We start from the raw sequence: 22,967 nt of genomic DNA, 5'->3' as shown, positions 1-22,967 counted from the left end.
TCAGGAGGCAGGTAAGGTGGTCTGGTATTCCCATCTCTCTAAGAACTTTCCACAGTTTGTTATGACCCACACAGTCAAAGGCTTTAGGATCGTCTGTGAAGCAGAAATATGTGTTTTTCTGGAATTTCCTTTGTTCATAGTGGTGCTTCCTAAGACCCGCTTGACTTCAGACTCCGGGACGTCTGGCTCTGGTGGATGATCACACCATGGTGGTCGTCCAGATCATTGAACTTTTTTTTTAATTGTACACAGTTCTTCTGTGTATTCTTGCCACCTCTTAATATCTTCAGCTTCTGTTAGGTCCATACTATTTCTGTCCTTTATTGAGCCCATCTTTGCATGAAATGTTCCCTTGGTACCTCCAATTTTCTTGAAGGGATCTCTAGTCTTTCCCATTCCATTGTTTTCCTCTATTTCTGAGCATTGTTCACTTAGGAAGCGTTTCTTCTCTCTCCTTGCTGTTCTTTGGAACTCTGCATTCAGATGCGTGTATCTTTCCTTTTGTCCTTTGCATTTTGCTTCTTTTCTCAGCTATTTGTAAGGCCTCCTCAGACAACAATTGTACCTTTTGCATCTCTTCTTCTTAGGGATGATTTTGATCACTGCCTCCTGTACAGTGTCACAAACCTCCATCCACAGTTCTTCAGGCACTCTATCAGATCTAATCCCTTGAATCTATTTGTCACTTTCACTGTATAATCATAAGGGATTTGATTTAGGTCAGACCTGAATGGCATAATGGCTTTCCTACTCTCTTCAGCTGAAGTCTGAATCTTGCAGTAAGCAGTTCAGTCCATATGGTCTAACGCGTCATTTAAGGCCTGTGTCTCCTTGTTTTCTGTCTGGATCATCTGGCCATCATGAACGTGACTGTTAAAGCCCCACTGGCTTTGTGTTCCTGCCAGTCTCTCTGTTGGGTTGTATTTGCCGCACGTATTGAAATGCTCCGAAGTTGGGTGCATATGTATTTACAGTTGTTATATCTTCTTGGATTGGTCCCTTGATCACCGATCATATTACGCGCACGCGTAAACCCTCCAGCAGCTCCCCCTTCCTCTGGGGGTAAGGACAGCCCTCCGTGCTGTGGCCAGAGGGCCGCGTGTCTGGCCCTGCAGCCCCCTCCACCCGTGCGGGGCTCCTCCGGGCTCTGGGCCCCGCCGCTGCCGCCCTCCCTCTGCACGGAGGCCCCTTCGCCGCCAGCGCCTCAGGAAGGCATCCCAGATACAGCCCGTCACAGAGCAGCCAGCCGGGGCCGCCCCTGTGCCTCCAAGGCTGGACGTTCGCCCTCACTCACTCGTGTGCGGTTACCTAACATTCAGCTTACGGCGTGCTCCGTGCGGGAGGTGCTGAACGAATGCACGGTCCGCCCACCCCGTCCTGTGGCCCGATTCCTGCCGTCTGGGTCCAGACCTCTGACTGGCTGTGAGCGCACCCCCGGGGGCCCCTGCCTGGCCTCCCCACTCTGCTCCCCTTTTCCTGGACTTCAAGGCCCCTGGGTGGGCTTCCCCCAGTGCTGGTCTCTGGGGCCGCCCGAGCTGGGAAGTGCGGCGCCGGGCCCGGGCTGGTTCCGGCTCTCCTCGCTCGTCCCGTGGGCCGGGCCTCCGCTGTACGCAGGCTGCTCAGGCCCTGGAAGGGGCTCTGGGGTCAGATCTGATCACCGGCACTGACCATCATCTCCAGGCAGGCACCGTCCTTTATTCTTGTCATTTTCACAGCAGTTTTGAAACGTGGGTATTATTTTCTCCAGTTTTTATTTGAGGAAATTGAGTTTCAGAAAGCAACTTGTTTGGCGTCATCTGGCAAGCAGTGGGCATCCTGGGGTTCCAGCCGGGCTGCCTCCCCCGACCACCAGGCCCAGGACCTGCGGCCGGCGGGTGGGTCTGACAAAAGCCTGCATATACAGGCTCCATGTACACACACCACACCACACACATAATCACACACATATACACCATACACACACACCACATACAGACCCCACACGCCACACACACACACCACACACACACACCATCAGAACTACGCCAGTTCATATGGCAGGACCTGAGATCAATACATGAACATCTGCTGCATTCATATGTTAGTAACAAACAATTTGGAAATGAAATTAAGCAGGTCCGACTACCACAGTATTAAAGAGACTCAAATATCTATAAATGTAAGGAAAGTGTAAGACTTTATGCTGGAAACTGAAAGGGATCGTTGCAAGAAATTACAGAAGATTTTAAAGGGAAAGACGCTATAAGACACTGTTGTTAAGGTGGAGACACTCCCCACATTGACCTACAGATTCAGTGTGTCCCGGTCAAAATCCCAGATGACTTTTTTTAAATAGAAATAAACATGGTGATCTGTTTTTAAACAAACACACCTTAAAATTCATATGGAAACTCAAGAGATCCAGAATAACCAAGACAATCTTCATTAAGGAACAAATTTGGAAGACTCACGCTGTCTAATTCAAACACTTTACAGGGACTTCCCTGGTGGTCCAGTGGTTAGGACTCTGCACTTCACTGAAGGGCACAGGTTTGATCCCTGGTCCTGGACCCAGCATCCTGCACGGCAGCAGCCATAGCCAACCACTATCCCCCACCCCTCAGAACCAAAAATACTTTACACAGTGATTAACACAGTGCGGTGTTGGCATATGGAAAGACAGATTAATGTGACAGAGAAAACAGGAATAACCCCTCACGTTTATGGTCAGTTGATGTTTTACAAGGGTACTAAGACAATTCAGTGGGGGGAATAATAGTCTTTGGAACAAATGGAGGTCCATACACAAAACATATTCATGAAGATGAACTCAGAGTGCTTTGCAACCTCAATGTAGGAGCTGAAAGCACACGGCTCCTCTGAGAAAGTCTAGGAGTAAATCTTCGTGCCCTCAGGTTAGGTGATGGTTTCTTAGACATGACACCAAAAGCACAGGCAGTAGAAGAAACAGACAAATCGGACACCATCCAAATTGAAACCTTTTGTGCTTCAAAGGACACCATCAAAAAAAAGAACAGATACCACAAAATGAGAGAAAATGTTAGCAAAACTTACTTGAGAAGCGACTGGTGCAGAACATATAAAGGACCCGTACAGCTCAACAGTAAAAAGACAAATATTCAGTGAAAACGTGGACACAGGGTTTGAACAGACATTTCTCTAAAGGAGACACAAATGGCCGGTAACACATGAGAAGATGCTTGGCATCATTAGTCATCAGAGAAATGCAAATTGAAAGCCCAGCAGGGTGCCCTGTCACCTCTATAGGAGAGCTGAGCACAAAAAGATGTAATCACAGGTGCTGTCCAGGACGTGGACTTGGAACCCTCACGCAGCGCTGGTGCGAACGTAAATCGGTGCAGCCATTTGAAAACAGTATTGATTGGAGTGTAGTTGATTTACAGTGTGTTAACTTGCGCTGTACGCAGTGGTTCAGTCACACACGCGCACACACATATCCTCCTGTAAAACAGTCTTTTCCGTTACGGTTTATCACAGGATACTGAGCGTGGTTCCCTGTGCTGTGCAGGGGGGCCGTGTTCATCCGCCGTGTGTGTAAGCGTTTGTACTCCCGTCCCGCCGTCCTCTCCTCCCACAGCCACAAGGCTGTTCCGTGTCCCGAGTCTGTTTCCGTTTTGTAAATCGGGTGATTTGTGTCGTACTTCAGATTTCACGTGGGTGACACGCGGCGTCTCATCAGTGATCACCTCTGCCTGCTTGCTCGCTGCGGTCTCTAGGCCCACCCCCGTTGCTGCCGGTGGCGTCAGGTCGCCCTTCCTGTGGCGGGGCAGTGCTCCTCTGTGAGTGCTCCACAGCTGTTAGCCACTCCTCTGTCGGGGCACTCAGGTTGCTCCCATGTCTTGGCTACAGTGCAGAGCATCACTGTGAACACAGAGCTGCGTGTATCTCCTTTGAATTAAAGTTCTGTCTGGGTATTTCCCCAGGAGTGGGACTGCCGGACCATGTGGGGACTCGGTTTTTAGTTAAGGAACTTCTACACTGATCTCCCTAGTGGCTCGGGGAAGTTTGCTAGTTCTTTAAAATGCCAAATATAGTTACCATATGACCCAGCAACTCCACTCGCCGGTACGTATCCCGGGAAATGAAAGCATGCAGAGACATGTTCACCGCAGGAAACCGAGGTGGAAACAGCCGCTGTCCACGCATTGATACGTGTGTGACCGGCGTGGAGGAGCGTTCCTCGGCCACAGAGAGGGACGAGGTGCTGACGGCGGCTCCAGGCGCCGCCCTTGAAATGTGCTGTGGGAGAAGCAGGACACCAGGTCCCGGATGGCAGGATCTCCTCCGTATGACCACTGCCAACAGGGGCGTCTACACACAGGTCAGGGTTCACCCAGGCTGGGAGGAGGGAGGGGGTGGGGAGGGACAGGCGAGGGAGTGGGGCTGCTTTTTGGTGGAAACGTTCTATTGGGTCGTGGTGATGGCTGCACGACCCTCTGAATATACTAAACCCCCCAGACGAAGTGTCGAGTGAGTGGATCGCATGGGTGTGAACAGCCTTCAGTGAAGCCTCTAGAGTCAGGGGGCAGGGTCACCGACGGCGGGTGGGGGCGAGGGACCAGGGCAGGGGCTGCTGTGGCCTGGGGGTCCCACCTGCTCCAGGTCGGGGTTGTTGGACCAGCACGGAAGCAGCTGGCAGAACACGCAGAGCGAGCGGGGCGCGGCCGTGCCATGGGGTCGCCGTGCTGTCTCTGCCGAGGCCAGAGGAGGCCTCTGAAATGTGCCCTCAGCAGAACCCTGGGTGCAGGGGGTTGTAAAATTCCTGTGCTGCTTGTCTGATGACCTGGATCCCCAGGGGTGCGCTCCAGGGTGCCCGCTGTGGCCTGGCAGTGGGATGTCATGTCCGCTCCACCTGACCCCAGGGGGCCTATTCTGAGCAGCAGATACAGCTTGGTGGGGAGGGGTGGGGAGCAGAGTTGAAAAACTCCTAAGAACATTATCTTAAATGAAGACCATCACAAGAATACTTTAGCAGCAAGAACTTTAAAACCAGCCAAGCTCGAACAGTGGATGACTACACAGATGGGATGTGTGTGACTGTGGAGCCGGGCACGACATAGCTATTTAAATAAGAGAGGAAAACTGTCATGATAAACGAAAATACTTGGGGCAAAATTTTACATGAAAAATGCAGAATACCACACTCCCAGATGGCACTAGTGGTAAAGAACCTGCCTGCCAAGGCAGGAGAAGAGACACAAGTTCGATCCCTGGGTCGGGAAGATCCCCTAGAGAGGGAAATGGTGACCCACTCCAGTATTCTCACCTGGGAAATCCCACGGACAGAGGAGCCTGGTGGGCTACGGTCCCTAGGGTCTCAAAGAGTCGGACATGATTCTGAAGCGACTTAGCATGCAAATTATATATAGTATGGTCTCAACACATAAAACACAGAAAAAAATTCTTTGGGGATCCTCCAAAGACGCTGACTTGAGCTGTCCGTGGAAGGCAGCATCCTGGGGAATGTCACCCAACTCTCCTTCCCTCCCCCATAAACCTGGGTGACTTGTTTGTGTGAGCAGCCCTTGTTTCCCTGGTGGCACAGACAGTAAAGAATCTGCCTGCAGGCAGCAGACCAGGCTTCGATCCCTGGGTCAGGAAGATCCCCTGGAGGAGGGCATGGCAACCCACTCCAGTATTCTTTTCTGGAGAATCCCATGGACAGAGGGGCCTGGTGGGCTACAGTCCATGGGGTCCTGAAGAGTCACACAGAACTGAGTGACTCACTTAAACAGGAAGTTAACGTGCAGTTGTGGGGAGGGGGAAGGGCTGGCGAGAGGCCCCGACTCCACCCGGGAGGGAGCGGCTCTGGGGACAGACGTGGGTGCCACCTTCCTGGACCAGAGGCTGAACCCCGCCCTGGGCGGTGTGGATGGGGGCCTGCGGCGCGGGGGTCCGGGAGGACGGCTCGGTTCTCGCTTAACTGGCTCCTGCCCCGGGCAGTGTGTTCGGGCGGAATGAGGTTCAGGAAAGCCACATGGTCTGCGTGCTCTGGGTGAGCGAGGGGCGCCCAGGGTCTTAGTCTGCCTCTGTGAAGTGGGGGTATGTGTGTGTGTGACTTGGGGGATCTGCACTGCCCTGGGGGCACATGCCCGCTGAGGTGTGGTCGTGTGGGTGCTGCTGCTCCAGTGTTCTGCTGCTGGAAGTACCCTTGAAATTAAAGGGATTAAGTCGAAAAAAGGCGGCTTTTAAAAGAATTCTTATTGTAGTTGATGTACAGTATCATGTTCGTTTCAGGTGTGTCACAGAGCCGCGCTTTTTTAGATTCGTCCCCATACGAGTCCTTGCGGGGTGCTGAGTAGTTCCCTGTGCTAGACAGTAGGTCCGGTACCTATTTCATGCATGGTCGTGTGTGTGTCAGCCCCAGTCTCCCAGTTTACCCCTCCCTTCCCTTCCCCCCATTAACCATGTTTATTTTCTGCATCTGTGACTATGTTTCTGTTTTGTAAATAAGTTCATTTGTGCCGTTTCTTTGGGGTTCCACATGTGAGTGATCTGTCTTTATCTGGCTGACTTCACTTAGTGTGATCACCTCCAGGTCCACCAATTGCACTGCAGGGTTCCCAGCGCATCCTTTTCAGGGCTGAGTAATATTCCACTGTGTATATGTATGTCTTCTTAATCCACTCCACTGTTGATGGACACTTAGGTTGCTTCCATGTCTTTCTTGGCTCTTGTGGACAGCGCTGCAGTGAACACTTGGTTGCATGCATCTTTCAAAATTATGGCTTTCTCCAGGTATATGCCCGGGAGTGGGGTTTCAGGGTCATATGGCAGCTCTGTGTTTAATATTTGAAGGAACCTCCATGCTGTTCTCCACAGTGCCTGTAACAGTTTGTGTTCCCACCAACAGTGCAGGAGGAGGGTTCCCTTCTTTGCAGGACTCAGTTTGTAGACTTGTTGATGCTGGCCATTCTGACTGGTGTGAGGTGATACCCCACTGGAGCTTAGATTTGTATCCTCTAATAATTAGCGATGGTGACCATTTTTTCATGTGCCGTTTAGCCATCTGTATGTCTTCTTTGAAGAAATGTCTGTTTAGATCTTCTGCCCTGTTTTAAACTTTCCACACTGAGTTGCATGAGCCATCTGCATATTTTGGAGATCAACCCTTTGTCGTCTCTCTGCAAATATTTTCCTCCGTTTTGCGGGTTGTCTTTTTGTTGATGGTTTCCTTTGCTGTGCAAAAGCTTTAACGTTCACTTGCTGCTGCTGCTAAGTCACTTCAGTCGTGTCCGACTCTGTGCGACCCCATAGACGGCAGCCCACCAGGTTTCTCCGCCCCTGGGATTTTCCAGGGAAGAGACTGGAGTGGGTGCCATTTCCTTCTCCAATGTGTGAAAGTGAAAAGTGAAACTGAAGTCGCTGAGCCGTGTCCGACCCTGAGCGACCCCATGGACTGCAGCCCGCCAGGCTCCTCCGCCCCTGGGATTTTCCAGGGAAGAGACTGGAGTGGGCGCCATTGTTAGCTCTCATTTATTTCTGTTTTTATTCTCACTGCTCTAGAAAATGGGTCAAAAAAGATCTTGCTGCAATTTATGTCAAACATGCCTGTGTTTTCCTCGAAGAGCTTTATGGTTGTCTGGCCTTCCATCTTGGTCTTTAAGCCATCTTGAGTTTACTTTGAGTTACAGTGTTAGGAAGTGTTCTCGTTTCGTTCTTATACATGTAGGTGTCCCGTTTTCCCAGCACCACTTATTGAAGAGGCTGTCTTTACGCCATTGTATATTCTGGCTGGCCTCCTTTGTCAAAGATAAGCTGCCCATACGTGAGTGGGTTTATCTCTAGAGTTTCTGCCCTGTTCCACTGACCTATATTTCTGTTTTTTGTGCCAGTACCATACTGTTTTGATGACTGTAGCTTTGTAGTTTAGTCTGAATTCAAGGATCCTGATTCCTCCAGCTATGTTTTTCTTTCTCAAGATCGCCTTGGCAGTTCGGGGTCTTTTGTGTTTCCGTAAGTTCCAAAGTTATAAACTTTTTTGTTCTAATTCTGTGGAGAATGCTATTGGTGACTTGAGAGGGATTGCGTTGAACTGGCTCTGTGGGTTGCTTTGGGTAGTCAGTCACCTTGACAACACTGGTTCCTCCCAGAGTGCGAGGTGGCTGTCCACCCGTCTGGGCCGCCCGTGGCCCCTTCTGTCAGTGTTTCAGTTTTCCGAGTGCGGGCCTGCTGCCTCCTCACGCAGGTCTGCTCCAGGTGTTTTGCTCTTTTTGCTGCGATGCTAAATGGAATCTTCCCCTTCACTTCTTCTGTTCTCTCGCTGTTCGTGTACAGGAACCAAGGGATTTCTGTGCACTAATTTTGCGCCATGTCAGCTTTAGTGGTTTTCTGGCAGCACGGTTAGGATTTTCCGTGTATCTGCAAACAGTGACCGTTTTAATCCTTCCTTTCCAGTTTGGATTCATTTCTGTTCTCTAAGCGCTGTAGCTAGGACTTCCGATCCTGCGCTGAGTGACAGTGGCCAGAGTGGACACCACGGTCTTGGGCCCGATCTTAGCGGTGAGACTGCAGTTTTTACCACCATGAGGCTGCATGCTGTGGGTCTGTCACATACGGCCTTTGTCCACAGCCTTCAGCTTCTGGAAGAGCCTTCCGCAGGCTATGGGCAGAGCCGTCTGCACTCGGGCCTCTGGGGTGCTCACCCTGCCCCCGCTTCCCCCGCAGCTGTCCCTCTGCCACCATGAGGAGCATCTTCAAGAGGAACCAGGAGCCCATGGTGGCTCCCGCCACCACCACCACGCCCGCCGGCCCCGTGGATAACTCCACAGACAGCGGGGGTGCAGGCGAGGGCAAGGAGGACGTGTTTGCCATGCTCAAGGAGAGGTTCTTCAATGAGATAGTCAAGCTGCCTCGTAAGTGTCCCTGTGTGCTGGGCGGGCCACGGGGGTGAGAGGGCTGCGGACTCTTCTAACATCTGGGCTCTAGGCTGGATTACTTGGCGACCCCCTTCAGGACCAGGGGTGGCAGAGGGGTCTGTCACTAATGAAGGGAACAGCGAGTTTATGTGCCCTCACCTCCCTGGGCAGAATGTTCTTACAACTTAGAAGACTCGAAAGGTGAAACCTAAAGATGAAGTCTTCCAGTTATACTTTGAAATAGTTCTGTTAGAATATAACCCCCTCCCCACCAGGGCTTCCCTGTGGCTTAGTTGGTAAAGAATCTGCCTGTGATCGACCTGGGTTCAATCCCTGGGTTGGGAAGATCCCCTGGAGAAGGGAAAGGCTACCCACTCCAGTATTTTGGCCTGGAGAATTCCATGGACTGTATAGTCCACGGGGTCACAAACAGTCGGACACGACTGGCCAACTTTCACTCACTGCTTCATAGATTCCTGGTGAAGATGGTGAGGAGACACCCAAAGTCCAGATTTGGGGGGAGCAGCTGAGGGCCAGCCCCACGGCCCGTGTGCCCACCCACACCCCCAGGTCACTAAGGAGCTCACTAGAAGGCTGGCCCCATCCCCCGTCAGGTCTTACCAGGACCGTCCCATCCTCCGTGTGAGCCAGTCACGTCTCAGCAGAGCCCATCTGGGCCACACGAGGGTGGTGGCGGGGGGGCACGGGGCATGTCATGACGGGCAGAGCCCGTCTGGGTTCTGACTGTGGGGGCGGGCTGCCTGGCGGGCACCGCTGACCCCGTCTCCCCGTGGGCAGTGCCCCCCTGGGCGCTGATCGCCATTGCCGTGGTCACGGGCCTCCTGCTGCTGACCTGCTGCTTCTGCATCTGCAAGAAGTGCTGCTGCAAGAAGAGGAAGAACAAGAAGGAGAAGGGCAAGGGCGCCAAGAACGCCATGAACATGACGGACATGCGGGGCGGCCAGGTAGGCGGGGCCGGGCTGCTCTGCCAGCAGGGCTGGTCCGGGGCAAGCCCCACAGAGGGACGGGGGACCTGGGGTTCCCGCTGGCAGGGCCACAGGCCAGCCAGGACCCAGAAAACTGGGCTCCTCTCTGCCCGTCTCCCGGGGGCCCAGCCCGGAAAGGGCTCAGAGGTGTCCTGCGTCTCCTCTTGGGCACCTCAGTTCCCCGTATTTGCTGTGCGAGACGTTTCTTGCTGAAGGAGTCAGCGTGGAGGACGGCAGAAGGGCTCAGCCTGGAGGCCTCAGGGTGCGCGTGGGGGGCCCGGGCAGCCTCAGGGTGCACGTGGGGGCCCAGGAGGCCTCAGGGTGCGCGTGGGGGTCCCGGGCGGCCTCAGGGTGCGCGTGGGGGGCCCAGGAGGCCTCAGGGTGCGCGTGGGGGTCCCGGGCGGCCTCAGGGTGCGCGTGGGGGGCCTGGGCAGCCTCAGGGTGCGCGTGGGGGTCCCGGGCGGCCTCAGGGTGTGCGTGGGGGGCCTGGGCAGCCTAAGGGTGCGCGTGGGGGCCCGAGTGCGTGGCAGCCCTGGTTCTACGCGGGCTGGTCTGTGCTGCGGAGTTTCTCACCACCTTCTCCTCTCCTCTCCCTGTGGACGCGCCCGGCCTGGATGCCCGGCCCGCACACCTGGTACGTGTTGCCCAGGATAGCGGCCTGCGCGGGGAGGACCGGGGTCCCGCCAGCTCTGGGGCGGGCTCTGCATGGGGCGGCCCCCCTTCTGTCCCTGACGCGCTCTGCTCTCTCAGCCCCCCAGGACGATGACGACGCGGAGACGGGCCTGACAGAGGGCGAGGGCGAGGGTGAGGAGGAGAAGGAGCCGGAGAACCTGGGCAAGCTGCAGTTCTCCCTGGACTACGATTTCCAGGCCAACCAGGTGGGGGCAGGGGCATGGGCCCGGCCCCGGGAAGGCCTGCTCGGGCGCCTGTCAAGGTGCTGTGCTGACCGCGGCCTGGGGTCACTCAGCTCCCTGCGGCACGCAGACTGGGGTCCTGCCTGGCAGCCGCCCCCGGGGGCTGACGGGCACCGCTCTCTGCACAGCTCACCGTGGGCGTCCTGCAGGCCGCGGAGCTGCCCGCCCTGGACATGGGCGGCACCTCAGACCCCTACGTCAAGGTGTTCCTCCTCCCAGACAAGAAGAAGAAATATGAGACCAAAGTCCATCGGAAGACGCTGAGCCCCGCCTTCAACGAGACCTTCACCTTCAAGGTGACAGGCGGGAGGCGCGGCGGACCGTGTCCCGGGCCAGAACCCAGGCCTGGAACAGCTCGGCCGGGGCCAGAGCCCGCGTCTCTGCGGTGTCCACAGCCTCTGGATGCCCCCGAGCTGCCCTGACCCCTTCGTCCGCCTGTGCCCCACAGGTGCCGTACCAGGAGCTGGGGGGCAAGACCCTGGTGATGGCCATCTACGACTTTGACCGCTTCTCCAAGCACGACATCATCGGCGAGGTGAAGGTGCCCATGAACACGGTGGACCTGGGGCAGCCCATCGAGGAGTGGCGGGACCTGCAGGGCGGGGAGAAGGAGGAGGTGAGGCCAGCTCAGGGCGGGCAGGGCCCCGTGGGCCAGCCACCCGGCGAGGGCGCAGGGGACAGGGCGCTCCTGTTTCCCCCGAGGCTCTGTGCCTGCTTAGCACCAGGGACCCACCTGGGGCCTCATGTGCCCGCAGGGAAGGCCTGTGCTGTCTGAGTGGGTTCTCAGCGCGGGGCTTGTCTTCCCGGAAGTGGCTGCAGCACCTGCTCACACACTCCGAGTATGAGCACCCACTGTGTACAAAGCCTCTGTTTAGACGCTGCCCTCCGAGCACCAGCCCCTGGGTGCGGACAGCACCCTGGCCGGGACGTGGGGGCAGTGGTCGGCCTTGGCCCCCGAGGCCACCTCTGATGCTTTGGCTCTGTGCTGTGGCCGTTGCGAACCGTCTTCCTCTCTGGTCGCGAGGTCCCTACCCTCTGGCACTAACACCAGATGGAAGGTGCCAGGGGCTCTGAAGACCACCGCGCATGCTGCAGGCGGGACCCCACAACGCCCACATCCATCCAGAGCCTCCTGGGCACCACCGGCCATGGTGCCCGCAGCTCCAGTGTCTGCCCGCCGCAGGCAGGGCTGGGCTGGCCCGAGGCCCCAAGGGGTCAGCCGTGCTGGCGGCTGCTGAGACGACCCGTACCCTGCTCCCCTGACAGCCGGAGAAGCTGGGGGACATCTGCACCTCGCTGCGCTACGTGCCCACAGCCGGGAAGCTCACTGTCTGCATCCTGGAGGCAAAGAACCTGAAGAAGATGGACGTGGGCGGCCTTTCAGGTGGGCGCAGGGCTGCTGGCCACCACTGGGGGCGCCCGAGACCCACGTGCGGCCTGAACCCTCGGGCTGCAGGGGTGAGGGGGGCAGCTCCCAGGAAGGGGCTGCAGGGCGAGAGCCGGGCTCTGCTGGGCCGGAGGGCTGAGCGACCGCCCTGCCTTCGGCTAGTGCTCGGGGTCCCTGCATCACCTCGGGCAGGCGTTTCCTGCAGGTGTGTCTTACCGCCTAGGTGGGAGGATGGGTGGGTCCCAGGGGTGTTCCCTCACCAGAAGCCCCTCGCCCCCACCAAGCCCAGGCTGCGGCGGGTCACGGGGGCGATGCCTGTGACTACCCTGGCCCCAGCCTGGCGGTCCGCGGTAGGCTCAGGGCCTGCCTGCTGCGCCCTACAGACCCCTACGTGAAGATCCACCTGATGCAGAACGGCAAGAGACTCAAGAAAAAGAAGACGACGGTGAAGAAGAAAACCCTGAACCCTTACTTCAACGAGTCCTTCAGCTTCGAGATCCCCTTTGAGCAGATACAGGTGCAGGGCCAGTGGGGCTGGATACGGGGCTGGGGCTCACTGCTGACCCCCGCGGCGGGGCGAGCAGATGGCCACCACCCTGGGGCCTGGATCCGGGGGTTTCCCGAGCTGCCCCTCATGCGGGCAGCGGGCCTCTCTAGCATGGCCTTTGTCACGCTGCAAGGATGGGTCTGCCCCTCGGGCTGCACGGGACCGTCTGGGTGGAAGGAGGGGGAAGCTGGGGGGCCACTCGAGGGCTCCTGCCCACTCGCCCTCCCTCCCCGCCTCCCGCAGAAGGTGCAGGTGGTGGTCACCGTGCTGGACTATGACAAGCTGGGCAAGAACGAGGCCATCGGGAAGATCTTTGTGGGCAGCAATGCCACGGGCACGGAGCTGCGACACTGGTCCGACATGCTGGCCAACCCCCGCCGGCCCATCGCGCAGTGGCACTCACTCAAGCCTGAGGAGGAGGTGGACGCGCTGCTGGGCAAGAGCAAGTAGGGCCGCGGCCGGGCCGCCGCCAAGACCCAGAGCCAGGGACGCCTCAGCTGTGCCCCGCGAGGCGCCCCACCCGTCTGTGTGGTCATGTCCCCGTCCCCTTTTTATAAGGACCCTCCCCTCTGACGGCTGTGGGAGGAGGGCCCCCAGAGGTGGCGCGGCCCGCCCTGGGAGCCGTCCCCGCTGCATGCCCACGCCCTGCTCCTGCGAAGTTGCACCCCAGGCTCACCCCGAGGCGGCGCTCCCGGCCGGCAGTATGGCCTCTCCTGTTCCCTGAGCGTGTGGCCCCCCGAGACGGTGGCACTGCTTGGTTCCGGACAGGGCCCACGCTCTGGCTCCTGGATGGGCAGGGATGCCGTGTGAGTGGCTGCTTCAGAGGCCAGGCGTGGAAATTGGATTGTGCAGAAGTCACCGCCCCTCGGGCTGGTTTCGGGGCAGCACGGACCTGAGCTGGTGGCCGGACTCACACGGGGTCTGTCCGTCCCGCGAGCTCACCTTGTGGTCAGGAGATGCCAGGCCGTGAAGACACGACCCCCTCCCAGAGAGACCGTGACGGGCCTACTGGGCCCTGGCCTCCGAGCGGGAGACGCGGGTGCTGGCCCCCGTCGGGGCCGAGAGCTGAGCTGCGTCTCCTGCCGTCCTGTCTGCACTCCTGTTTCCTCTTTAACCTCCGTGGAGCAGCGGTCTGTGCAGACGCGGGGGCTTCCCGAGGAGGCCCTGTCCTTGGGCCCAGGTGAGCTGGGGGGCGGTGGCCAGCCGGCCTCCTGTCGTCCCCCGGGGCTTCTCTGGGTCCCCAGGGCATCCGTCCCTGCCCCGGGGTCCCCATGCTGGCTCCCCGCTCACCTCCTGTCCCCAGTGTTGATAAAAAGCCATATATACGTGAGTCCCGTGTGCACGCAGTCTCCTTCTCCACCAGCAGCCTGGGCGGGAGCGTCAGCCCCCGCCACCCCTGGTGGGCTCCCTCCTCCCCTCGTGGCCCCCCAGTGCCCAGAGCTGCTCCCCTCTCAGCCCACATCCTCCACCCAGATGGACGGCTGTCTTGGGCAGGCTCCACCGGAGGAAGATGCTGGGGCCCTGCTGCGCACGCGCGCACTGGAGAAGGAGGCTCGGCTGTGCTCAAGGGCCTGCGTCCCGGGGGCCCCTCTTCATGGGTGGGAAGTGGGCAGCCCTGCCTTCAGGATGGGGTCACCACAGAGCGGCGGGATTCGGTGCTTCCTCAGGGTCCCCCTGTTTCAGGGCCCCCCCAGGCTGACTTCTCGCCCCTCCCCATCCTGTGCCCAGGACTGGCCTCCATCCTGACGTGTCTGCTGCTCTGGGGGGTCCTGAGCCTGGACGTGGGGTTGGATGACAGCGCCGGGCTGGCTGAGGGGCGGGGGTGAGGGCAGCAGTGGCCTGCCAGGTCGGTTGGGCCCAGAGGAGCCGTCTGAGCAGACGTGTCTGCTGGCCCATGGCTGGGGGAGATGCACGCATGCTCCCGTCTCTGCCTGAGGGTCCTGCCCCAGGCCTGTGGCTGTACAGGCCTGGGGTGCCCCCTCCGTGGAGTGAAGATCGCTAAGAGGGAAGCAGAGAGGTGCCTTTCATGGAGGGGCTGAGAGTGACAACCGAAACCCAGGCTCCCTAGAACCTGGAGAGACGCAAGCTGCTTCCTCCCCTCTCCCGAGCAGGGGCTCGGGGCAGGGCCTCCGGCTGTGGCCGGGAAGATGGGGGGCGTGGGGCAGGGGTGGTCTCAACGCAGCCTCAGCCCCTCCTCCCAGGAGACCACACGCGCTCCTGCTGCGGTGGCCTTGGAGCGGCAGCACAGAGGGCCGGGTCCCCGCGGAGGGGAGGTGCGGTGAGCAGGGTTGGAAGAGACTCCCTGGGTCCCGCAGGGTCTGGGTTAGTTCTTGGGCCCCCGCAGAGAGGCTGAACCCGCCCCACGGCCCCCTCTCCACCTCAGAGCCCTGGTGGCGGCAGACACGGAGGGGTCCCGGGCCTGATGCTGGCCGCCCTCAGCCCCGCGGTCCCGGTGCCAAGTTAAACGTTTCAGACAAACCACCGGTAACTGAACGTGCGAGTCTGCCCTCGGCGCTGGCTGGACTACCCCGCATCCACTGACCTGTGGCCGTGCTCCGTTGCTGGGCAGCCTTGTTCTGCGGCCACTCCTGCCTCCCCGGCTGGGGGGCAGGGACGGGTCACCGGGATTGCACCTGTTTTCGAGCTGCAGTGATGGGAAGGGGATGCTGTGGCCTGGAGATGACAGAACAGGAGCCTTCTGAAGGCAGCCAAGCCTCTGCCCCCAAGCGTATTCAGCTGCACATGAGGGCTGCCACCCGTGCACACGCCGCCTCACCCACGCACACCCCAGCTCCGTGCCAATAGCCGCATGGCCGCACCCAGAGCCCAGCTCCGCGTCACCCCCCACCCCCGAGCTGCTCCCCGACCGTGTGTGTGAAGTCCGTGTCTCTCTCAGCTCCCCACGCCTGGGGAGTCGGCCTCGGCCCGGCCTGACCCAGCTGGTGCATGTCCGTGGCAGAGCTGCCCCGGCACCCACTGTACGTGGCCTGCTCCTCCCCCACCGTCTGACCCACTGAAAAGCCATACGGGGGGTCTCGGAGCCCCCGGCCCCTCTGACCAGCTCCCCTCAGGACACTGTGAAGGGCTCGCCTGCCTTCCCCCCATCCCCGCCCTGCACCCCGAGGATAGATGGGTGTCCCGGGCTCCTAGTGGGGCCCCAGCACTGTCCCCCCAGCCCTGCTCCAAGTAGGGGGGTGGGCAGTGGGGTCCCGTGGAGACGACCAGGATGCGTGGGAGCCATTGGAGGCTGGGTCTGTGGTTGGGTCCTAATGCCCCCTGGGTGGACGCACAGCCCTGCTCCCGTGATGCTGGGGGTGGGGGCAGCAGGGGGCAGTGGGGAGGGGCCCTGGGCTGGAGAACAGGTGCACTCAGCTCCTGCCGTCGGGCAGGGACACCCCAGGAGTGGGCAGCCACGGCTGTTCTGAGGTGGGGGGGGTGGGACCCCCGTCTGCACCCAGCCCTGCCCCGCCCCACCTCACCCCTCCGCCCCCGGGGAGGAAGGGAGGCAGGAGGGGAAACGCGGGCCCTGGGCCCCGAGCTGTCGTGTTGGACCCAGAGGACGGCAGCTCCCGCCAGCAGCCCCCGGGTGGGGTGACCCCTCCATGGGCCCTGCTGAGAGGGCGCACTGGCCCAGGCCACAGTGGGGTGTGGGCCCCGCACTCCACAAACCGGGGGAGGGGGTGAGGGTGGGATGGACCCCAGACCCCTCAGAGCAGCCAGGCATCCTGCCCTGACCCCTGCAGTGTGCGGCCCACCGGGACCCCCAGCCCGCCTCACAGGAAGGACGTGTGTACAGAGCCCCCCCACCCCCGCTTGGCAGTGCCCCCCACCCCCCAACAGACTCTGTCTGGTCTCTTGTCAATTTGTTCTTTTGTAATGAGCAGCATCTCCTTATTAAAGAAAAGAGCTGAAAGCAAGCTGGGGGTGGGGTCTCTGCTTGTTCCTGCTGGGCGGGGTGAGGGCATGGTTCTGAGACCCTGGCCCCAGGCTCAGCGCCTGCCTTCTGGGCTGGAGACCAACCGGGCTCAGGGGGGTGGTGGGCACACGGGGCCCTCAGGGAAAGGCGGTGGATCAGACCCTCGGTGGCCGCCGCACCAGCCAACAGAGCAGGCCTTGGGCTCGCGGGGTCTGCAGAATGCCGCCGCCTATAAGCGCTGGGTTAGCTCATGGAGAAACCCGAGATGCCTGACCTCTGAGGCCAGGGCTTTGGGGGTTTTCAGGGAACAGGCAGCACCCCCACCCCAGCCCCCTGCAACACTCCCCCTCACCTCAGCCTGTGGGCGGTCTCCTCGAGGGTCCTGGCAGGCCCTGAGTACCGTGGGCATCTGGTCCCAACTCCGGAACGAGAAGACAGAGGGCCCTTCAGGTGGGCTGGGGGTCTCTGGAGGTAGTGGCTGGGCCTCAGTGGTCGCTGGGTCTCGAGGGGACGCGTCTCCACCGAACGCGAGGAGCCCTCTCTCCACACCTGCTCCTGAGCCCCGGACCACAGCCGGGGGACAAGGTGCCTGTCCCCTCCCTGGCCCCCAGCGTGGTGAGGGGGCCTCTGCAGGGTGTGAACAAACTGGGGTGGGGGCACGGGGTGGATGCAGGGCCAGGCCTGGGCAGCTGCCCGCGCTGAACACCACCATCTCCGGTGACCCTGTCCGCTGCCTTTACGGTCTGGAGCTTTGGAGGGGCTCTGGCTCCCCCAACCCGAGTGGTGGCCCCGAGACCCCACTGCGGAGGGTAGAGGCCAGCGCCTGGCCGCAAATACCAGGGCCACCGCCGGACGCTGGGCAGCCCCACAGACACGCCCCGGGCCCCTGGGATGCAGGCCCCGACGGCCAACCCATGGCCATGCGACCCCGAACGTGCCGACCACGTCTGAGCTTGGACACAGAGCAAGGTCAGGCCAGGTGGGAGAAATACCACAGGCTGGCCCAGCTGTGAGGTTCTATGAGCCCCGTTTCCTAAACCTCAGAGACCATCACAAAGTTAAAACACAATTTAATTTACTCATTTATAAATACTGTTGTGTTTACAGGCATCATACAGACGTGAATATTATTATTCCCAAACTTCCAAACACAGAATACTTAATAATACTATATAACAACAACCAGTAAAACAAAACCATTCACCTCAGGATTGAAAGGCCACTCAGAAGTTGCATAAAAATACATTCAGCTCACGAAGTGCATCCGGGCTCCTCCCTGAACCCCGCCCCCAGGTGTGTCCTTGGAGGTGCTGTCTCAGAGGGGAGTGGGGAGGGAGTGAGGTGATGGGCGGGGACTTGGGGACCCCGGGGAGCTCCTCACGTGTGTGTGTGTGTGCTCCACCCAGCCGGCCAAGGCCGCGGCAGGAGACGTTGGGGGGGAATGGGGGGACGGGGACCAGAGTCACAGCCTGAGGCAGAGCCCCTCGCGGCGGGATGGGGGACAGTCTCCCCTCCCGACCAGACAGTTGACCTTTCAGGCGCTCAGAGGCCCCGCCCCTGCAGCCCGCCTCCAGGGGGCCTGGCCTGAGGCCGAGGGAGGAGGGTGGGGTGGAGGCAAGGGGCAGGGCTGCCCCCAGGCCCCTGCCAGGCCAGGCCTCCCCTGAGGGCAGGTGTGCAGCAGGGAGCTCTGCAACCCAAGCTGGGGCAACTTGGGAAAATCCCCTTCCTCTGAGCACCAGGGGCTCCAAGAGAGAAAAGCAAAGGCTGGGCGTGAGGAAAAGGAGGGTGCGGGAGGGTGGAAGGCGTGTCTGTTCCCGAAGGACACAGGCGCATCCCGAGGCCACCTTAAGGGGCCACCCAAGGCAGAGACCACTTGAGTCCCGTTGGGACACCGAGCGGAGGAACCGGGGTGGCCCGAGAGGGAGGGCGGCGGGGGCGAAGACTGAGCCCCCGATGAAGCCGGGGTGAGGCTGCGACGTCTCGGAGCAGCAAACACGCTACGCGCAGGCTGGAAGCGAGTGACCCCAGGCGCAGCACCCCTCGGGGGGACCAGACTCTCAGCGGCTTCTGTCTGCAGTCTTCTCCCCGGCCTGCCGTCCAGCCCGGCCTCCCAGGAGGCAGCGCCGCCTGTCTGGCCTTTCCTTGCCCTAGAGCCCGCTCACTCCCCAGGAGCCGTGCCAGTGGCAGCTCCCAGGCCCCAGGGACTCAGCACAGGCGACAGATGCAGTCCTTGAGGGGCCGCACACTCCTCCCTGCAGCCCTGCTCCGGGCAGGGACCTCCCTTGGCCCTGCAAAGCCCCAGTGCAGCCCTGGTGGCACCCCAGGACTGAGAGTGGTTCCACCCAGGACCTAAGGCAGAGCTAAGCCGGGCGGCCGCTGGGGAGGAACACAGCTCAAGGCCACCAGGGGCCGCACCCCCTCGCGGGAGGGCCACTTGTCCAAAGGCTCACCTGGCCACCAGTGGGTAACTGCCCTCCATGCTGAATTCGCTCTCCCGCTTAAACACACACTTAAACAGTTTGAATGGAGAAGAAAACAAGAATTTACGAAGTTAGAATGAGCACAATCTGAGCATGGGAAACTATCGGTCTCCTTAGGAATCAAAATCCACAGACTCTCGGGTCTGAGAGGCCTGACCCCAGCCCAGTCCAGCCCCTTCACAGCAGCACGGCTGCCTGGGGCCCAACACCCAACCCTGTCCTTCCAGCCGCTTCCTTCTGCTGCACCCCTGCCTTCTCACGGTGCCCGAGGACTCACCTCCCAGGTGCTGACACCTGCCCTGAAGCTCAGCACGGGGACAGCACTTGGTACTGACCACTGGGCCCTGACCGGGAGGACCGCCTACGCCCGCCCTGTCCAGAGGTGGGGTGCCAGGGGGTCTCCCCCCGACTGGAGCTGGGCCGTGCCTGCTGGCTCAGCTGTGCAGTCTCGAGGCTTCCCCTTAGAGGCACGTGGGCTGGGGCCCTGGGAAGCCCCTCCGCGCTGTCTCTACTGCCTCACACCCACTGCAGCGCCCACCCCATTGGGCCCCCGCACCAGCAGCCTGGCTGAAACCCTGATGTGTGTCTGTCCGTCTGGGTGGGAGACGCTGCACCGGGCTGGGAACCAGAGGCAGAAAGGGGCTGCTTGGTCCAGACCGGCAGATCACACAGTCAGGCGGGGACAGGGGCCACTCCGACAGCCCTGACCCCTCCCTGACGCAGAGGGCGGGGGCCGGGGGAAGCCAACGCCCTGCGGGAGGAGGGGAGACGGAGGCCTGGTCCTTGCATCCAGGAGCAGCGGCCTCGGGGATGGGGTGGCGAAGCAGCCAGGCTGCAGCTGGAGGCCTGGACGGGCAGCCTCCTTGGAAAACCGCAAAACGCTGATGACGAGGACCCTCCTGGGCACCAACCTCCTGCTCAGGCACCGCGGTGACGAGGCGGAGCCCCAGAGGCAGTGAGGAGGCCCTGGCTACCACCTTACAACCCACACGGCCCGGAAAGAGACTGGATTCAGGGTCTCCTACAGAGTGAGCTCTGTGAGGCAGTGCCTGAGACCTCGACAGCGCACAGCAAAGGGCTCCAGCCACAGGGCCTGCCCTCCTGAGCCGGGGCCTGACATATGAGGGCTGTGGGAGGCGCCCGCGGCCCGAAGGCACAGCCGGAGCCCCTCTGCACGGGCGCAGAGCGGGGCAGCCTCTCCCACTCACCCTCCTCCCGAGAAAGAGGCGGGACTGTGCCAGGGGGTCAGGGGTCAGGGTCAAGGCCCCCTGCGGGGCCCCCCAGAACAAAGGGGTGCTGAAGACTGGAGCTTCCTCTGACACGGCGTCACCCCCAGCCCACCCGTCCACACCGTCAGGACCCCCGCCGTCGTGCGCGTGGCGAAGGGTCTGCACGCCCTGAGAAAGTGTTTTTGTCCCAGGAGACAAACCTCCTGTCTGGAACCGGGACTGTGATCAATTGTAGCTCTGGGTTAAGGAGCATGGGGCGCTTCTGAGGGCCACGGAGGGGCTGGAGCACTCTGTCATTTTCTCAGCCAGAGGTAGCATCTGCTGATGACCACACGCCAATGTCAACAGCAACCCCAAAGCTGACCTACACACTCACACCGGCCGGGAGATGGAGCTCCAACAGGAAGCACATGTGCAAATGTTAACACCAAGGCATCACCAAGGACTCGTGACCAAGCTCTGCACTGGACTGAGGGGGCAGTCTGTCCAGGCTTCTGTCCGGGGAGGAGGCCATGATGGGACAAGCAGGGAGAGCAGGCCATATGGGTACTGAACTCTGGGCCAGGGAGCTGCCGGCGCCTCTGGGTCCCCAACCACGCAAGGCAGGGCTGGCACGTCTCGGGGGGGCCTCAGGAAGACCTCCGCTCCCACCCGGAACCTTTCTGGTTATCAGCGTCTCCCAACTTGCGAGTGATCAAGGCACAACCCTTGAAGCTCCCTGACCCGGGGTGGGGTCCCTGGACACGGCTGTGGCGGGGGGCCCTGCCCATGCCGGAGCCTGGACTCACTGCTGCTCATAAGCAAGCAAGCGCCTCTCCCCAGACACGCCCAACAGTCACCAAGTCAAGAGTCCTTGAGGCTCTATCTCCTTGTCAGGAGGGCGTGGGCCCCACTCACACCCGCCTCCAGCGGGTCCACCTCCACCAGCCCGCCCCACGCCCCTCAGAAGCCCTCACAAAGGTGTTGCTTCTCTCAGGACACGAAATTGGGTCAAGGGAGCCCAGGCAGGCGGGGCGCTCAGAGCCCAGGTTTTCTGGTGAAGAAACTGCTGTGACAGGGGACAGGCGGGCTGCGAGTCCGGCCTAGGTTCGCGGGGCCTGGCAGCGGCGTGAGCGCCTGGACGGACGGTGGGCTGGGGCCTGTCCATCGTCTACGCCCCGGGCACGCGCAGCGGAGGGGCACAAAGGAAGGACAGTAACAGCACAAAAACGGGGGCAAGCCAGGTCACCCAGCTCGGGGCGGGTGCCAACAGTCATGCGCCACAGGTGCTGGTAGAAGAACTGCCACCCCAGCATCACCGCGTGGACTCAGGAAGGTCAGTTCCTGAGCGGCAGGGGTGAGGGGCCCCTCACGGAGCCGCTGTTACCTCGGACCGGGCGCGTCCTGGCGCCAGGGCTCCTGGTGTGAGGGGGCTGGGCCCTACCGCCCAGGCCAGGCACCACACGGGCGAGCAGCTGGGCAGCGGGAGGCCGGTCTGAGGTGGGCCTGGCAACCCCGAGCCGCCTACGGATGCCCAGCCGGCTGAGGGTCGCCGTGGGGCCTTGATGGGAACTGTCTGAGCCGGGGTGGGGCTGGGGGGCCGCTGAGGGCACGGCGGCTGACGGCGGCTGGTGGCCAGAGGCAAGTCCCGGCTTGACCAGCGGGTGCAGATGGGCACGGGCCGTCCCCGGCAGCCTGGGCCGGGCCTACTTGGACAGCTTGCTGATGACTCTGATGAGGGCACCGTTTTCGTCTTTCAGCCTCTGGTTGTCGGACTTCAGCTCCGTCAGGACCTGTAGAGTGGAGGAAGAGGCGTGAGGCTGCTGTGACCCCCGCAGGCCTGCGCCAGGCTGCTGTGTGAGGGTGACCAGCGCCGGCTCACAGCCCCACGGCGGGGACACCCTCTCCCCATCCTGGGTGAGTGACTGTTTCCTGTGTCCTCCCTGGGAGCACTCTGGTTGGAGAAACTGGGGCAGTGCACGTGCTGAGGACACAGGGACATTCGGAGGGGGAGGGGGAGGCGGGGGCACAGCTCGGGCCTCTGCTCACACCCACAGGACGGCGTGCAGGCCCCGCTGCTGCAGCCTGGGAGTGGGACCACTGAGGCCCCGGGGCTGTGGCTCACACGGCCTCGTCAGCCCCAGCACCGGGCCAGGACTGCCGTGGGAGGTGGGCGCGCTGTTCCGTCAGCCCTGGACACTCACACCCTGCTGCTCGACCCGTGGGACGAAGCGGGCAGCAGCCCCCAGCCCAGGTGGGGCACTCCCACAGGAGGCGTGGGGTCCGAGCGCCCTGATGGCTCTGCAGGGACGCGGCTGGTGCGTGAACCAGCTGCAGGCGCTGGTCCGAGAGAACTCGTTCACCTCGAGGGCAACCAAATCTCTACTCCCATCCGTCCAGGGCCAATGTCATCTGCTCAGTTCTTCAGGCCCACAGCCCCCATCAGGCCACGTTCCTGGGGCTAATTCCAGGTCTGGCTCTGCTAGTCACACTCAGGGGCCAGTCAGATCCCTGAAAAGGATGGAACTGTCCTCTCAGCCCCTTACAGACAAAGCAAGTTAAGCTGCAAACAGACGTGTGTGGACCGCAGACAAAAGCACTGGTCCCCAGAGGACAGAGAGTGTCTGAAGTATCAGGACAGCCTTGGGGG

General features: G+C 60.7%; 2 protein-coding genes across 11 annotated transcripts in view; one reads left to right on the top strand and one right to left on the bottom strand.

Moving 5' to 3' along the window:
• SYT2 (synaptotagmin 2) overlaps positions 1 to 14,043 on the top strand; it is a 74,041-nt gene extending 59,998 nt beyond the window's left edge. Inside the window, exons 2-9 of one of the 3 annotated variants that reach the window (XM_088845195.1) lie at positions 8,689 to 8,876; positions 9,678 to 9,844; positions 10,624 to 10,743; positions 10,908 to 11,075; positions 11,228 to 11,395; positions 12,046 to 12,163; positions 12,550 to 12,683; positions 12,957 to 14,043. In XM_088845195.1, coding sequence (XP_088701321.1) covers positions 8,705 to 8,876; positions 9,678 to 9,844; positions 10,624 to 10,743; positions 10,908 to 11,075; positions 11,228 to 11,395; positions 12,046 to 12,163; positions 12,550 to 12,683; positions 12,957 to 13,163 — 1,254 coding nt within the window. In that variant the 5' untranslated portion in view covers positions 8,689 to 8,704 and the 3' untranslated portion in view covers positions 13,164 to 14,043. Of the gene's footprint in view, positions 1 to 8,397; positions 8,524 to 8,688; positions 8,877 to 9,677; positions 9,845 to 10,623; positions 10,744 to 10,907; positions 11,076 to 11,227; positions 11,396 to 12,045; positions 12,164 to 12,549 lie in introns of those variants that run through there. The other 2 variants (XM_088845194.1, XM_055418912.2) reach the window with 2 other exon arrangements.
• Positions 14,044 to 20,922: 6,879 nt separating this feature from the next.
• The window catches only part of PPP1R12B (protein phosphatase 1 regulatory subunit 12B), a 161,610-nt gene continuing 159,565 nt past the window's right edge, over positions 20,923 to 22,967 (bottom strand). For all 8 annotated transcript variants that reach the window (XM_055418903.2, XM_055418906.2, XM_055418907.2 and 5 more), the window contains one exon: positions 20,923 to 22,110. Coding sequence is in view for 3 of the 8 variants with exons in the window: in XM_055418906.2 (XP_055274881.1) it covers positions 22,024 to 22,110 (87 nt within the window). In the remaining 5 variants the exon portion in view is untranslated. The remainder of the gene's footprint in view (positions 22,111 to 22,967) is intronic.

This window comes from Moschus berezovskii, chromosome 17, assembly GCF_049115385.1.
Source record: "Moschus berezovskii isolate FMDL1 chromosome 17, NW_MosBer_1.0, whole genome shotgun sequence".
Classification (NCBI taxonomy): domain Eukaryota; kingdom Metazoa; phylum Chordata; class Mammalia; order Artiodactyla; family Moschidae; genus Moschus; species Moschus berezovskii.
Note: the sequence above shows the minus strand (reverse complement) of the source record. Positions and strands in the feature narration are given on the sequence as shown.